The sequence below is a fragment of the Choloepus didactylus genome, chromosome 8 (genome assembly GCF_015220235.1).
Source record: "Choloepus didactylus isolate mChoDid1 chromosome 8, mChoDid1.pri, whole genome shotgun sequence".
NCBI classification, from domain to species: domain Eukaryota; kingdom Metazoa; phylum Chordata; class Mammalia; order Pilosa; family Megalonychidae; genus Choloepus; species Choloepus didactylus.
In genome coordinates, this window is record NC_051314.1 from 15,848,769 (window position 1) to 15,863,568 (window position 14,800).

The 14,800-nt window shown below is 58.8% G+C and overlaps 1 protein-coding gene across 1 annotated transcript; it reads left to right on the forward strand.

Moving 5' to 3' along the window:
* The first annotated feature begins 679 nt into the window (after positions 1-679).
* SOX10 (SRY-box transcription factor 10) lies at positions 680-10,991 on the forward strand. The gene is made up of 4 exons (XM_037846505.1): positions 680-831; positions 1,288-1,796; positions 6,334-6,602; positions 9,123-10,991. Exons 2-4 carry the CDS (start codon positions 1,369-1,371, stop codon positions 9,824-9,826), a joined length of 1,401 nt encoding a protein of 466 aa, XP_037702433.1. The 5' UTR covers positions 680-831; positions 1,288-1,368; the 3' UTR covers positions 9,827-10,991.
* Positions 10,992-14,800: the final 3,809 nt, after the last annotated feature.

Sequence of the window (14,800 nt, forward strand, 5' to 3'; positions counted from 1 at the left end):
CACAGGTGGTGGGTGTCCGAGGGAAGGGCCAGGGCCCAGCAGTCTCCAGCTCACCAGCTATGGACCTGGGCTCTCTTGTACAAGTTAGGGCAGCGAGGGTGGCCTGGCTGGAGCGGGGGCAGAGCCAGAGGGGCTGGGAACCAGGGCCTGGGCCGCAGGAGGCACTCAGTAAGATCTGTTGAGTGAAGGAACGCAGGCCAGCCACCCTCGCCCCCATGTCGCCATGACCTTCTCCTGCCTTCTTCACGCTCCCTAATCTTTGCCAACTGCCCATCCCTCCACCTGAGACAGAACTTTGGGGTCCCCGTTGGCCCAATTTTCCTCCGAACAAGAGGTTCTGCCCTTTGCCCCCATCTCTTTGCTGGGCTGGCCTAAGCGTCCCCACTCCCACGCCTCCCTGACTAAATAAGCCCAAGCTAAGCCCAAGCAAGGTGGGCCTGGGGCAGCCAGCGCAGGGAGCTGGAGTGGGGGGTGGGCCTGGGCGTCTGGTGGAGGAGCCCTTAGCGTTGGGGATGAAGGAAAGCGCTAGAGGCTCCACCTTCTGCCCTTCCCTCCCTCCTCTCCCCCCTCCTCCGTCCCCCCTCCTTCCTTCCCCCAGCCCTCTGGAGAGCTCAGTGCTCAGTCAGTCTCGGGTTGTCCGGCCGGGGTGGCTGGTGGTGAGGCTCCGGGCTCTGTCCAAGCAAGGCAGTGGCCTGAGGCTCAGGGCCCCCCAGCCCCTCCCTCCCACCCAGCCAGTGTCCCCTCCCAGCCCCCGAGCTGGACCGCACACCTTGGGACGCGGTCTTCCACTTCCTAAGGACGAGCCCCAGACTGGAGGAGCGGTCTGAGGAGGTGAGTGCGCAGCCCAGTGCCTAGGCGCCTGCTGTGGGGTGGAAAGAATCTGCCACCCCAAGCCCGCCCCCCACCCATCTCCTCCAGAACCCATGGGGCAGGCAGAGGGGAAGAAGGAAGGTGAGAGAAAAGGTGGGAAATTCCAGGCGCGGGGATTAGAGCAGAATAAAGAGTCCGTTTTTCTTCCTTTCCATCAACAAACCTCCACCCAAAAGGAGGTTTTAAAAAAAAACCCAAACCCACCTACACCAGGAGACGGTTGGGACCAGGTGGAGGGAAGACGGCGGAGGCGGGACGCGCAGACCTCGGGTCTGGCATGTGCGCGGGGCCCCTGGGGCTGGAGTGGGTTTAGAGGGAGCAGGGAGGGCCGCCACCTCAGGGCTCTGTGTCCGCGCCCGCGTCCGGGGCGGTCTCGGGCTGTGCGCCCCGCTCCATCGGTCCTCTTTCCCCGTCCAGGTGGGCGTTGGACTCTTTGCGAGGACCCCGGCGGCGGGCCCGGGGGAGGTGGCCGAGGCGGCGGCGGCGGCCGGGGGCGACATGGCTGAGGAGCAGGACCTGTCCGAGGTGGAGCTGAGCCCCGTGGGCTCCGAGGAGCCCCGCTGCCTGTCCCCGGGGAGTGCGCCCTCGCTGGGGCCCGACGGCGGCGGCGGCGGCTCGGGCCTGCGAGCCAGCCCGGGACCCGGTGAGCTGGGCAAAGTCAAGAAGGAGCAGCAGGACGGCGAGGCGGACGATGACAAGTTCCCCGTGTGCATCCGCGAGGCCGTCAGCCAGGTGCTCAGCGGCTACGACTGGACGCTGGTGCCCATGCCCGTGCGCGTCAACGGCGCCAGCAAGAGCAAGCCGCACGTCAAGCGGCCCATGAACGCCTTCATGGTGTGGGCGCAGGCGGCGCGCAGGAAGCTCGCCGACCAGTACCCGCACCTGCACAACGCCGAGCTCAGCAAGACGCTGGGCAAGCTCTGGAGGTGAGCACCCCTACCCGCCGCCGGGGAGCTCCCCGCGGGCCCCCTAGCTCGGGGTGGATTCGCCTAGTCTGGGGCGGTCCCCGGAACCCTGACCCCCAGAGAAGGGAACGCCTGGGCCTACTAGGAGAGGACTCGAAGACCAGGTGTGGGAGCCATCCCGCTCCCCCCCGCCCCAAGTACCCCCTTGGAGGTCCTGCTCGCTCTTGACCCTGGAACTCAGAACTCCAGAAGCCTAGGCGGGTCTTCCACAAGGGGCAGCGGGCCGGAAAGCGCCCCCTTGTGGCTGGAATTCTGTCGGTGGCAGCTGGGAGCGCCCCAGCTTCTTCCTGGGTGAGCCACGGTGGGAGGAAAGGAAGGATGGGAGAGCTCCACCACAGACCTTCACTACCAGCCCCCCCCCCCCCCCCCATGCACACTCAAGGCAGTTCCAGTGGTTGGGGGATGCAGAGGAAATGCTCCGGAAAGAACTGAAGGCCTGGCTGGAGCTGCGGAGAAACTGAGGCAGCCAGATAGCGAACTGGGGGGAGGTTCATGTAAAACAAGGAATTCAGACAAGAGTCTTTTAAGAAGAGAGAGATGGCAAAGTACCGAGGGATAAATGTATCTGCTGCAGATGCCCAGCCCAGCCCGTGTGCCTTCACTGCGCTGTCCCCCTTAGGCTGGGGGCTTCTTCCTACCCTAGGGGAGGAGGCACCGAGAAAAAGCCCCCCTACCACCACCATGTCCCAGAGCCACCAGGCTGGCCTCTCTCTCCCCCTCCCTCCACCAGAACGGCGCCATCTTCCCGCTCAGGGCCGCACCCAGGATTGAGTAACCTCCCAGAGCTGGAAACCTTGGCCATCTCCCTATGCAGGTACCCTCAGCGTCCCAGTCTCCCTGGGACCAGCCGAAACCTCTGGGAAAAACATCACCTCTCACCTCAGGTCTGGGGCTCACCCTGGGCCCTTGGAGCTGTGTGGAGCCCTGGCGCAGCCCAGAAAGAGAACAGGGGCTTCAGGAGCTGCAAGCCTGCAGAGATCACCTGAGCTAGGCCCCCACTAGACGCCAGAGAGACAGACCCAAAAAGCAAAGGAACCACAAGGGTCGCACAGCAAGAGAGGCAGAGCCAGGGCCAGAACCCAGGTCTCCTGACTTGGAGTCCCGTGGTCTTCCCCTCACTGTCCTTGGTGGCCACAGAGGGTCACCCCTTCTCTCTCAGGAGGGGTCAGCTAGTTGTGAGGGTGGGGACAGAAAAGAGAGCAGGAGTGAGGGAGTCTGGGTTTCAGAATGTTTGGGCTTTGTCAAAGGAGCCTGCTTCTGCCAGCCCCTGCCACAGTGGAGACTGGGTCCAGAAAGCCACTGGTGGAAGGCGCAGGAGTACCCCCAGGAGACCAAGGGGGATTCGCATCCAGCCCCCTGCCCTGTTCCTTGGCATGATGTTTGCCAAAGGCCTGGCACCCTGCCCTCCTGCCCCTCTCATCTCTCAGTACTCTGCTCATCCTGGGCAGGCCCCCGCCCCAGGCCCAGTGCCCAGCCTGCTGCAGGGACCCAGAAGGTCTGGCTCTGCCCAAGAGCAGGGGTCACAGCTAGCCCCTCTACACAAGTTCCGTCCAGGCCTGGGAAATGGGGGTGGGGAGGGATTTGATCCACGGGACAGAGAAGAGCAAGAGAACCAGACAGGCAGACAGAACAGGCCCTGGGGACCATGAGCAGACCACAGCGCGAGCCTCATGAGGGAGTCAAAGCAAGGACAGACCCACCACCTCCTGTCGCCAAGGACTGGTGCTTCCACCGTCCTTGTCCTGGTTCCTCAGCCCAGAACCTTGGGGCTTGGGCTCCCTTCAGGACTTGCTCCTGGCCACCACTCAAGCTGCGGGCACAGGGGCAAAGGGTGGCCCTGGGGGCCAATGTGTGGTGGGGCTTGCTCCGGGCCCAGGGGTGGTGAAGGGCAGCAGGACAATGGCAAAGACCAAGGCCCATGACAACCAATGGCTAGGCTACCTGGACACTGGGTGGGGGGTCTAGATCAGGGCTACACTGGCCAATCTCTCTGTCTGCCTAGGGGCTGCTCCTGAAATCTCTCCCAGGCTCATGGACTCCTGGGACATCAGGGACAGGGAAGGCTAGGGGAGCAGAACTGGAAAGCAAGGATCCTAAAGCCAGAAAAGAGAAAGACCCACAGACAGGCTATATGATGTGCTGGGAGTGGGTCTGGAGTCGGACACACCGGGGTGCAGGCTGTAAGGGGCTGTGTGAGCTCTGGGAGTCAGGCAAGCCTTCGACACCCCGTCTGGCAGAGGCTGATCACGTGGTGGTGGCTGTCAGGTTAGGTGACCTGCCTGAAGAGAATACTGCGAGCCAGAAGTTGGAAAGGGGGTCACTGCTAGAGCACTCGCAAGGAGTGGGGCTCACCTGGCCTCTCCTGACCCCCAGCCCCACAGGCCTCTTCCTTGGGTAAAGCCTTTTAATGCTCTGGTTCTGACAGGGGGTGCAGCCAGCGCCCCACCTGGGAAGCCCTCAGCTGGGGTTTCCAGCTTAGTGGGGGACCAGCCTACCCTCGCCCTGGCACTATTCCAAACCTTGGAGGCCAGGAGGAAAGAGGGCTGAAGTGAAGGTGCAAATGAGGGGTAGGGTTTGGTGACAGGGGGATGTGGGGTTGTGGCCATGTTGAGTGATGGCTGGAGCTGGAGTCAAGATTAGATCTGAGGTTGGGAGGAAGTGGTGGGAAGGGTTGGGTTTGGGGTGTGGAGAGAGCCTGAACAGAGCTGAGGCTGGGGTTGGAGGTGGGGTCAGCTCTCTGCAGGCAGCACAGGACAGGGCTGAGGGCTCATGAGCATGGAGCTGAGGTTAGGGCTGGGGTTGGGGGTGGGCCGGATTTAGGTTTCTGTCAGGGTCAAGGTACTGCTGGGACCCAGCACGGGAGGTGACAGTGGGATCCCAGTGTTGGGATCTCCTCACCACCTCTTCTTGCCTGGGCAGCCCCCTGGGTGGAGGTGCCCCGTGCCATTTTCTTGCTGAGCCCCTCCAGCTGCCAGCAAAGCAGAGGGCACAGGAAAGATCTGGGGTGGGAGAGGACTGACGGGGTTGCAGGGAGCTCAGTGTCCCCGGCCATCCCCCTGGCCAAGCCTGCTCTGGCCCCTTCTTAATGCAGTTCTCCCACGAGTCCCGCTGCCCAGGGACCCCATCTCACAGAGGCACGGCTGGGGGTGAGGAAGCTGAGGATGCCTGGTCTGGGGTCTCCATCCCGTCTGAGTGTGTACCCAGACACTGACAGGGTCTTGGCTAGAGGGACCCTTGGAGGACGCTGGGGCTAGCGCTGGGCTCCGCCACCCCAGGGGAGGGCACGGACGGGAGGCTAAGCTGCAGAGGAATGCTGCCCCGGCTCACAGTGCCTGGTATGGCCACCCCCTCCCAGCCTGGGGAGGGAGGGCTGGGCCTTCTGCTGATGGGGGTGCGGCTGGGGGAGGAAAGGGGGGGATAGGCCCTCAGGGCAGAGGGACAGGCTGCTCCCGCAGGGCTGGTGGATTCTCAGTCCCTTGTGTCTAGGATTCTAGAGTGGAGTCCTTGGGATGGCCAAGCTTTGAACACAGCCCTCCACCCTCGACCCCTGGCCTGAAGTCAGCAGGTGGGGGGGTGTGGGGGCACTGTTCAGGGCTTCCCTTCTTGAGCTGTTCTTGGGGACTGGGGAGAGGGTCCGGGAAGGGAGTCTAGCCCCCCTACTCTGTCACCTCCTGAACAAGATGTATGATCTCCCCCATAAGGCTGTGCCCACCCCCCCCCATAGTGAAGGGGACTCACACCCTGTCCCATTGGCCCCCAGCCTGCTGGAATTCACAAAATCAGTACTCCGGGGCTGAGAGGGCCCACTCCTAGGTCCTCCCGTCCAGCCACCCCCAGAGCAGCATCTACGTCTCAGTACACCTGCCCCCGATCCCCAGGGCAAGGTGCCTCACGTCTGTTATCTTTGCCAATCCTCACCACCCCCAGGGAAGTAGTAGTTATCCTCATTTTATAGACGCAGAAACTAAAACTCAGAGAAGTAACTTGCCCAAGGTCACAGAGCTAGTAAGTTGCAGAGACGGGGCTCCAACCCAGTCCTTCCTGAAACCCAGGCTCTTCCCCCGATACGATGCCACTTCTGTTTCCACACCTCCAGTCTCAGGGAGCTCACCCCCTAACGAGGCAGCTCATCCACCTTCAGACAGCTTTCATGATAAGGTTTTTCCTTCCTTGCACTGACCTCTGCCCCTTGTAACCTCCATTCCTACTTCTAACTCCATCCTTTGGGGCTGCCAGCACCAGCAGGCTGACCCCTCGCTCACTCCATTCCCTAGGGGTTTGTGGGCAGAGATCACAGCCCTCTGAGGCCACTGTTCCTTGGGCTTCTCATCTTCTAGTACATCAGTCACAGAGCAGAGGCTCCACCCTGGGCTTGCCCTCTGGGCCCACCATCCCCAAGGCCTCATTTCTTTCAGGCCCCACACGTAAAGGGGAGCCTGCCTGGGGTGCTCTGGCACCCCCACTGCCCCTCTGCTGTCTTTGCCAAACCCCACCCCAGGCTGCTGAATGAGAGTGACAAGCGCCCCTTCATCGAGGAGGCTGAGAGGCTCCGTATGCAGCACAAGAAGGACCACCCGGACTACAAGTACCAGCCCCGGCGGCGGAAGAACGGGAAGGCGGCCCAGGGAGAGTCGGAGTGCCCCAGCGGGGAGGCTGAGCAGGGCGGGGCCGCCGCCATCCAGGCCCACTACAAGAGTGCCCACCTGGACCACCGGCACCCCGGAGAGGGCTCCCCGATGTCAGACGGGAACCCTGAGCACTCCTCAGGTGAGTGCTGGGCTGGGGGCCGCCGGGGACTGGCAATCGAGCAGGAGTGGGGTGATCCTGGGCAGTGTGGGGACAGGGCTGTGCTGGCCTAGGACCCCGACACGCCACCCTGCCCTGGGTTCTGGAAAGGGCTTGCCTGCACTGTGCAGTTGCCCCCTCTGGGGCGCAGGGACCCACAGGGAGCCCGGGGGAACCTTGGGAGCTGGGGAGGCAGTTGGGCTGAAGCCAGGGGGCACTGCTGCTGGGTGCTATGGAGGCCACAGGGTAAGAACTGGCTGAGACGGGCACAACCATAAAAAGGGGGTACATGGTGATTGTGAGAAGTGGGAGGCCAAATGGAGGAGAGGAGGTCTTGTCTCTCTTCCACCTCCCAGTCTGATGGGGGAGGCATGGCATGTGATACTGGGCACACACCATAGATGGGCCGGACACAGGAGCTCTGGCTTAACTCTCATCAGTGATAGTAACAGAGAACATTAACTGAGCACCTGCTGTGTGCCAGGCACTGTGCTGATGGCTTTCTGTGTATTAACTCATTCCATCCTAATAAACAGTGCGATGAGGTAGCTGCTCTCCTGGTGTTACAGATGAGAAAACTGAGGGTGCCTTACCCTGCAGCTACAATCTGAGCCTGAGCAGTCTGGCTACAGGCCTCTGCTCAGCACCATGGCTGCCTGGCATGTGTCCACAATGTACAGGAAGTGCTGCACAGGGGGCCTGGCACACAGGAAGGGCTCAAGGGGTGAGGCTCTGTGCCTCCAGAAGATGTGTTCTGAGGCCCTACTCTGCCTGGCACAGAATAGACCCCAGGGGTAGAAGCAAGAGAAGCCCAGGGGCCCTGCCCTCAAGAAGCTCACAGTCTAGAGGGAGGAGCAGGTATGCAAACAGGCGAATCACAGGTGTTCACAGGAAGAAACAGGTGCACAAGAAGCACGTGCAAGATCTGGAGGGCAGGGCCCAGGGCAGTGGGGAGAGCAGGCCCTGAGGTATTGGGGAGACAGAGCAGGCTCAGTAAGCCGTGGGCCCCAGCACAGAGGCTCTGGGGCTGACTGGGGACACTGAGCTCCCCATCCATCCAGTCAGGCTCTCCAAACATACCTTGCTGCCTACCAGACTGGCAAGAATGGCTTCCAGAAGGAGGCAGTATCTGAGCTCGTTGGTATTGTCTCTGTTAAACCAATAAGGAAACTGGTAAAGAGAAGACAAGGGGTTTGCCCAAGGTCACCCAGTAAGTGACAGAGCCAGGATTCAAACCCCAGGCAGGTCTCTCAAAGTCCAGAGCCCCTGACCAATGCAGGACTCGGCCTTGCCTCTGGTCTGATGGAGGAGGCCCAGGCCTGCCGTCAGGGAGCTCCTGGTCTCCTGAGGCTGTAGGCATGCTCTCTCTCTGATGAGATCCTCAGTCCAGCCAGCCTTCCTCCCCCACCCCACCTCAAGAAGACCCCAGACCATGTGGAAAACAACCATCTCAGAAGAAAACTGTAGGTGTGGGCTTTTTCTCACCTTCAAGGCCTGGTTCAGATACCCCTCCTCTGGGAGCCCTTCCCCAAATCCCCAAGGGAAAGTGGGGCCTCCTTTGGCCTCCCAGGTCCCTCCATCACAGCACCCACGAGGCTGCTCTAGTCAGCCAGGTGTGGGCTTCTGATCTAACCCGTAAACCATGAGCTTCGGAAAGACAGCGACCCATTTTACTGACATCTGTAGCCCTAGCACCTGGCCCAATGCCTGGCATTGAGCAGTGCCCCCTCAATGAGAAAATGAGCAACCAAAGAAACAAGAGTGGAGCAAGTCAATTATCTAAAGGCTCCCCTGAACTGGAAGGGGGAAAAGGCAGCTCAGGGCCTGGCTGGAGGGCCACACAGCCCAGTATGTGGTGGGGGCTGAGCACCTGATGGCTGGGGCTGGGTCCTCAGGGAAGGTTTCCTGGGGTTGGGACATGGTGCTGAGCCTTGAGGAAGGCTGGAGCTGGAGGGGGTACTTCACTGGGGAGCAGTGTGGGGAGAAGGCACTGGAAGCCAGCCAGAGTGAACCAGAGCTGTCAAGAGTGATGAGGGGGGATGAGGCTCCACGAGGAGAGCAGCCAGCACAGGTGAGGGTGGGCCCAAGAGAGAGGGGCAGAGTGCAGAGGCCTCCCAGCTACAGAACGACAGGAGCAGGAAGCATGGAAACAGACTTCCGTGGGAGGCAAGGAAGAACTTCCCAGCAGGAAGGTTTTTTAAAATGAGCAGGCCTCTCCAGGAGGTGGGGGACAAACGGATTCCTCCACTGGGTGGGAGGCAGGACGCATCCCTGAGATTTGGGAGTTTTATAAACAACCAGAGACCAGTCCGAGACTATTATAAAAACAAATGCCAACTCATACCACCAAAACATGACAGCCCATGAGTCCAGCACGGGGGTCAGCCCTCGGCTTCCCCAAGGTCCTTCCAGCAGGTGGCCCGGCAGAACTCACCTGTGCCCCCAGCCTGGTGACCTCACACCCCTTTCTCTCTCTGTCTCCTCTCCCTCCTTTCCACCCAGGCCAGAGCCATGGCCCACCCACCCCTCCAACCACCCCAAAGACAGAGCTGCAGTTGGGCAAGGCCGACCCCAAACGGGACGGGCGCTCCATGGGGGAGGGCGGGAAGCCCCACATCGACTTCGGCAACGTGGACATCGGTGAGATCAGCCACGAGGTAATGTCCAACATGGAGACCTTTGACGTGGCTGAGTTGGACCAGTACCTGCCGCCCAATGGGCACCCGGGCCACGTGGGCAGCTATTCGGCAGCTGGCTATGGGCTAGGCAGCGCCCTGGCTGTGGCCAGTGGACACTCAGCCTGGATCTCTAAGCCACCAGGTGTGGCTCTGCCCACGGTCTCACCACCCGGTGTGGATGCCAAAGCCCAGGTGAAGACGGAGACCGCAGGGCCCCAGGGGCCCCCACACTACACCGACCAGCCATCCACCTCCCAGATCGCCTACACCTCCCTCAGCCTGCCCCACTACGGCTCCGCCTTCCCCTCCATCTCCCGCCCCCAGTTTGACTACTCTGACCATCAGCCCTCAGGACCCTATTATGGCCACTCGAGCCAGGCCTCTGGCCTCTACTCGGCCTTCTCCTACATGGGGCCCTCGCAGCGGCCCCTCTACACAGCCATCTCTGACCCCAGCCCCTCAGGGCCCCAGTCCCACAGCCCCACACACTGGGAGCAGCCGGTATATACGACGCTGTCCCGGCCTTAAAGAGGGCCCTGTCCCACCACTCCTTGCCAGTCCCCTCCTGGGTACCGCACCCCTTCCCCCAGCCTTTGCACCCTGTTCCTTGCCCATCTCCTCGCCCTTCTGGCGGTGGCTGTGGAGGAGGCTGCAGAGGTTGGCAGCTGAGGGAAGGCTTTCTGTCCGGCTCCCTGTCCTTGATGACCCCATCCTATCCAGGCTCCGGCCCAGGCAAAGCCCTGGGATGCTCAGCTGGGCAGAGGAGAAGGTTGGTTGCTGCCCCTAGACTGAAAGATGAGGGCCTGTGACTTCCCCCCAGGAATGACCCTCAACCCCAAGACCTGAGAAGGACCCGCTTGCCCTCCTCGGGGAAGGGGTCAGAGCATCCAGGGTAGGATGGGAGTGGGAGGCCTTGCCACTCCTGGCATGTGTTTCCTCTCTCATGGAGAATGAGGGGTTCTGACACGACTCCATGCCACTCATGCCACCATGCCCAAGAGCTAGACCAGCCAGAGACCGCCAGGCCTAGAGCTGGCTGGCTACCCCTCGGGGGCTGAGGACAGCTTTGAGCAGCCTCATGGGTGTGGGAGGGTAGAGGGCTCTGTGGGGGTCCTCCTTTCCCCCTCAATGCCCCCTCCCCTCCTGAACACAGGGAAGAGTTGGCACGGAGGCCCCCAGCCCCAATTCTGTGCCCATCGCCTCATTCTTTGTCTAATGGGGAGTTCCCCAGTCCTACCCCACCGCTATTCCACAGCCTCCCAGAGGTTGACGAGGCAGGGACTCCGGGAAAGGATTCAGACAATTCACGGAGCCCCCTCCCTGGGCTCCAACTCCCTTCTTCCCTCCCCAGCTCTGTGGCCCCTGCCCTATTAGTCCCAAATCCCTGGGCTTCCCAGAGTCACAGCTGCTCAGGCCCAGGCCCTCAGCTCCACCATGGCAGCAGGCTGAAGACACTAAAATCCTGACCTGTACGCTCTGCCCTTTTGCCCTTTGCCTCCCAATGGTATCTGAATAAAGTATGTAGCTATGTCTGCCCCCATTTTCCTGTTCTGCAGCCCCCACGATCCACATGTAACTCATTATTTTTCTCCTCTTATTTATCTCAGTAGCCCCCTCTCCTCTCTCCCAGCTACTCCAGCCCCTATTAACTCTGCACTAAGCATTCCACATAATAAAGTTAAAGATTCCATTACCTGCTTGGTAGGCCTAGTCTGGCCTGTCTCTTGGTCTCTCATCCCCCGAACCTGTGCCTCCTCAAACACTTTTGGGAAGTAACTGGGGGTACAGTGCAGTGGATAAATAATCCAAAGGTTTTCCTCTTAGGGTCTCCTAAGAAGGTGGGGGTGCTGGAGGGGATTAGGGCAGCTGGGATCCCAGTGGGGATACCTGTGCTTGAGTACTAAAGTCTGTGCTCGGGGACTAAAGCCTCAGATCGGAGCCTGTTTCCCACACTCTGCAGGTGGGCTGCTCCACTCTTGTGAGAGCCTTCCAAGCAGCCCCTTTGCTCACCCAGCAGAGAGGGGGGCTTGAAAAGAATTCAAGGGACAGGTGTTTAAAGAGAGTCAAGTCTGACACCTTGTTGTCTGGAGTCAGCAGGCCTGGTCCTTCAGGATGTGCGTATGGGCCTTCTCTTGCTGTACCCCTCCCCCTGCACGCGCACACACCCACACACACACAATCACACCATATCAGTCCATTCCAGGATCTAGCTGAGTCTTCACAGCAGCTGCCTGTGTCTAAATGTAAACCACGGATGTCAGATGGGCAGTCTAATTCTTAAGTGCTTAGGCCCCAAAAGCTCTTTCCTCAGAATTCCAACCTAGTGCAGGGACCAGGAGCCAGGTCACAGGACCCTAGGGACAAGGGAAATCTCCCCCCTCTGGCTCCATTGATGGACACTTCCACATGCTTGGAAGTGCTTCCTTGTCCCCAGTCAGCATGTTTGCTCAGTAACAGTAACAGCTACCATTTACTAAGTGCTCCCCAGACAAGCACTTTCCCAAGTGCTTTATGTCATGGAGGCCTAGAAAGCAGTGAGTCCAACTGTTATCCCCATTTTCCAGTGGGGAAACTGAAGCTTTGAGGGTTGATGCTAAAAAGATCTGAATCCGGCTGACTCCAGAGCTTGCACCCTTAACCATCATCTCTTCCACCTGCCAGTCACATGTGGGCCCTACTTCTGCCTTTAATCTGGAGAGGTGCTTCTTTCACTGCTCTAGATCAAGCATCCCAGCTCCCTTATCTACATCTCCCATCTGTGGTTTCCAACCCTCACCTCTGAGGAGGACATGGGGGGCCACCCAGAACCAGCCCAGTTCTCCCACAGTGGCCAAACTCCCTCGACTTGGAAGCTGGGTCATGCAAGCAACCTGTGCAACCTCCCCACACTGCTGGCTCCTGCAGAGCTTGGTGGGAACTGCAAATTCCTGCTCTTTCAGACAGTTATTTCCTGCCAAGTCAGATCACCCCAAACTATACATAAGGATTAGTTTTTTGAAGATAAATGATCTTATATTGATCTTTGACAGATTTCACCTTGTTGGATTCAACCCATTTTCTCACCCATAGGAGATCTTTTGGAATTCTGTATCCAACTTATTGGCTCTACTTCTAAGCTTTATGTATCTACAAACTCAAATTTCCTCATTCAAGTTACTAATAAAAAAGGATGAAATGAAGGACAGGCCCTGTGTACTCTGCTAAACAATACCTCTCTCCATCATCAATTCCGTTACCAACACTCTTAGGAAAAGACTGCCGAATCAGTTCTGAATTCACCTAATTATATCAACACATGGCACACACTTCTCCATTAGAGCCATATGGAAAGACCACCAGATACCTTGCTAAAATCAAGAAACACTGACATTCACCTGACCTACCAGATCAGTGACCACTGAAAAAAGTAAATTCGGTTCACTTGGTGACATTGATTCTTAGAAACCCTAGGCTAGCTCCTAGGGATCTCTTCTTTATTATCTTAGTGCTTTCAAATGTGTAATAGCCCATGCTAGAATTTTGCTAGAGACCAATTAGTACTAACCCTACATGTTCATAAATGTTGCAACCCACCCTGCCCCCTTTATTTAAAAGCAGTGCTCCTCTTCTTTGTGAGATTGTGGGTGTGGCACTGATAGGGATGGGGGTGGGGACATCCCACAGGACCCTGCATATCGTGGGATTGACTCAGAAATCAATGAGATATGGGAGTGGGGGAGATGGCCCAGGAGAGGACAAATGACCCCAGGGAAGTCAAAAGACCCAGGCTGTGCTCATCCCTTAGACCAAAGTTTCCAGATGTCCGGGGGCCTCAGGCAGCGGTTTCACTGTACACAGAGAAGGAGCCGGATGAAAAATTGTGAGTGACAGATGCTGGTGATGCTAGTAGCACAATATTTTGAATGTAGTTAATACTGCTAAATGGCACACTTGAAAATGGTTTAAAATGGGAAATTTTGAGTGTATGTATATTACTACAATAAAAAGCTTTGTTTTGTTTTTTAAAAAAGGCCAAAAAGAGGGAGAGAAGGGGCTACGTATTTCCAGAAAGGATTGAAGAGACTGCCCAAATACAGAACCAATCACGGTGGCAGGTGACTTTCTGTGATTTTTTACTCAGGAGAAGCCAAATCCAGGTCTGCGTGAGGAGGGACTCCGTGCGGGGAGCAGAATAGGAAGAGGAAGGTGGAAGGAAAAACACCCCTTTTTTCTCCTGTCTCCCTGCACCCTATCCTCTAAGGGTTAACCCCCACCGCCTCCCAGCCCCTTCTCTCCTCTCCTGCCCAAAGCCCATCTCTCTTTAATCACATCTGATACTGAGCAGCCCAGCAGGAAACAAAGAAACCATTTAGAGAAAATGGGGCCGAGAGAGTGACCCCTGTGCTCTGGGGCGGCTGCCTGGATGCCAGCACAAAGGCGGCATTTCAGAGCTGAAATTTCAGCACCCAACTTGATTAAAGGATTCCACAGGGGAAAGGAGGGTGGAAGGGGGTGTGAAGTCCACTGCCCCCTGTATTAACCCTCCTCCAGGCAGCAGCACCCCTCCGGCTCCTTCCCTAGGGATGCGCCTCCTTCCCACCCTGCCCAGGCTGCACCCGCGCCCAGGACCCTGCCGCACACAGGGACCAGGCTGGCCGGCTCCTCCTCTTCCTGGAAGGTCAAGGCTGGAACACGCAGGGAGCCGCTTCTCCCTCCTATCTCTGTAGGTGTCAGTTTTGCCTCTGAGGGAGGGAGGGGCCAATGTGACTGCTCTTACCTCAGGCTGGGTGACCAGGGTGGAGAGAAGACCCACTAGAAACTAAACGCTGACTGCTGAGGAGAGGAAGGGGGGACTCCAGTTCTGACTTAGACTTGAGCCTTGCACCTAGAAACCCTGTTTCCTCACCCACCGTCATCCTGGCACCCATCCCAGTCAAGGCCTTGGAGGTTCACCAGCCCTACACGGAAGGGAAAGGACATCTTAAAGCAGCTGTGAAAGAAAGGATGTGGGTGTGGCAGACTGGAGAGGTGGGGCCCGGAGGATGCTGGATGGGCAGTGACTTGAGGAGTAGGGGCAGGAGGCCGGACAGGCAGGTGCTTCGTCTTCCTCCAGATGCTGGCTTGCCCAGCAGGGCTCTGCCTGGGGAGGGCGGGAGATCACTGCATCCCAAGCTTCCTGCTGGGGCACTGCTCCTGAAAGGGGATCCGAGCCCACGATAAGAGGCTCGAGGCAGGTCCTTAGGAAACAATGGGTGGCTTGATGAGACCTGCTCTGTGATACTCCTGAGAAGAGAGAAGCCCCTGCAGCCAGTCCCCACTGGAAAGGAAATTGGGGGTTTCCGTGGTAACCAGCTCCCTGGGCACAAAGACTCGTCTGTCTGCTGGGGAGGCAGCTGAGGTGTCTCCCCTGCAGCAGCCTTTACTCTGGAGAATTGGGGAGATGGAGGGAGGGATGGGGGGACACATGGGGGAAAGGGCCTCTGGTGGTTCTTAGCTGATAGCCATGGGGCCACTCCAGGCAGC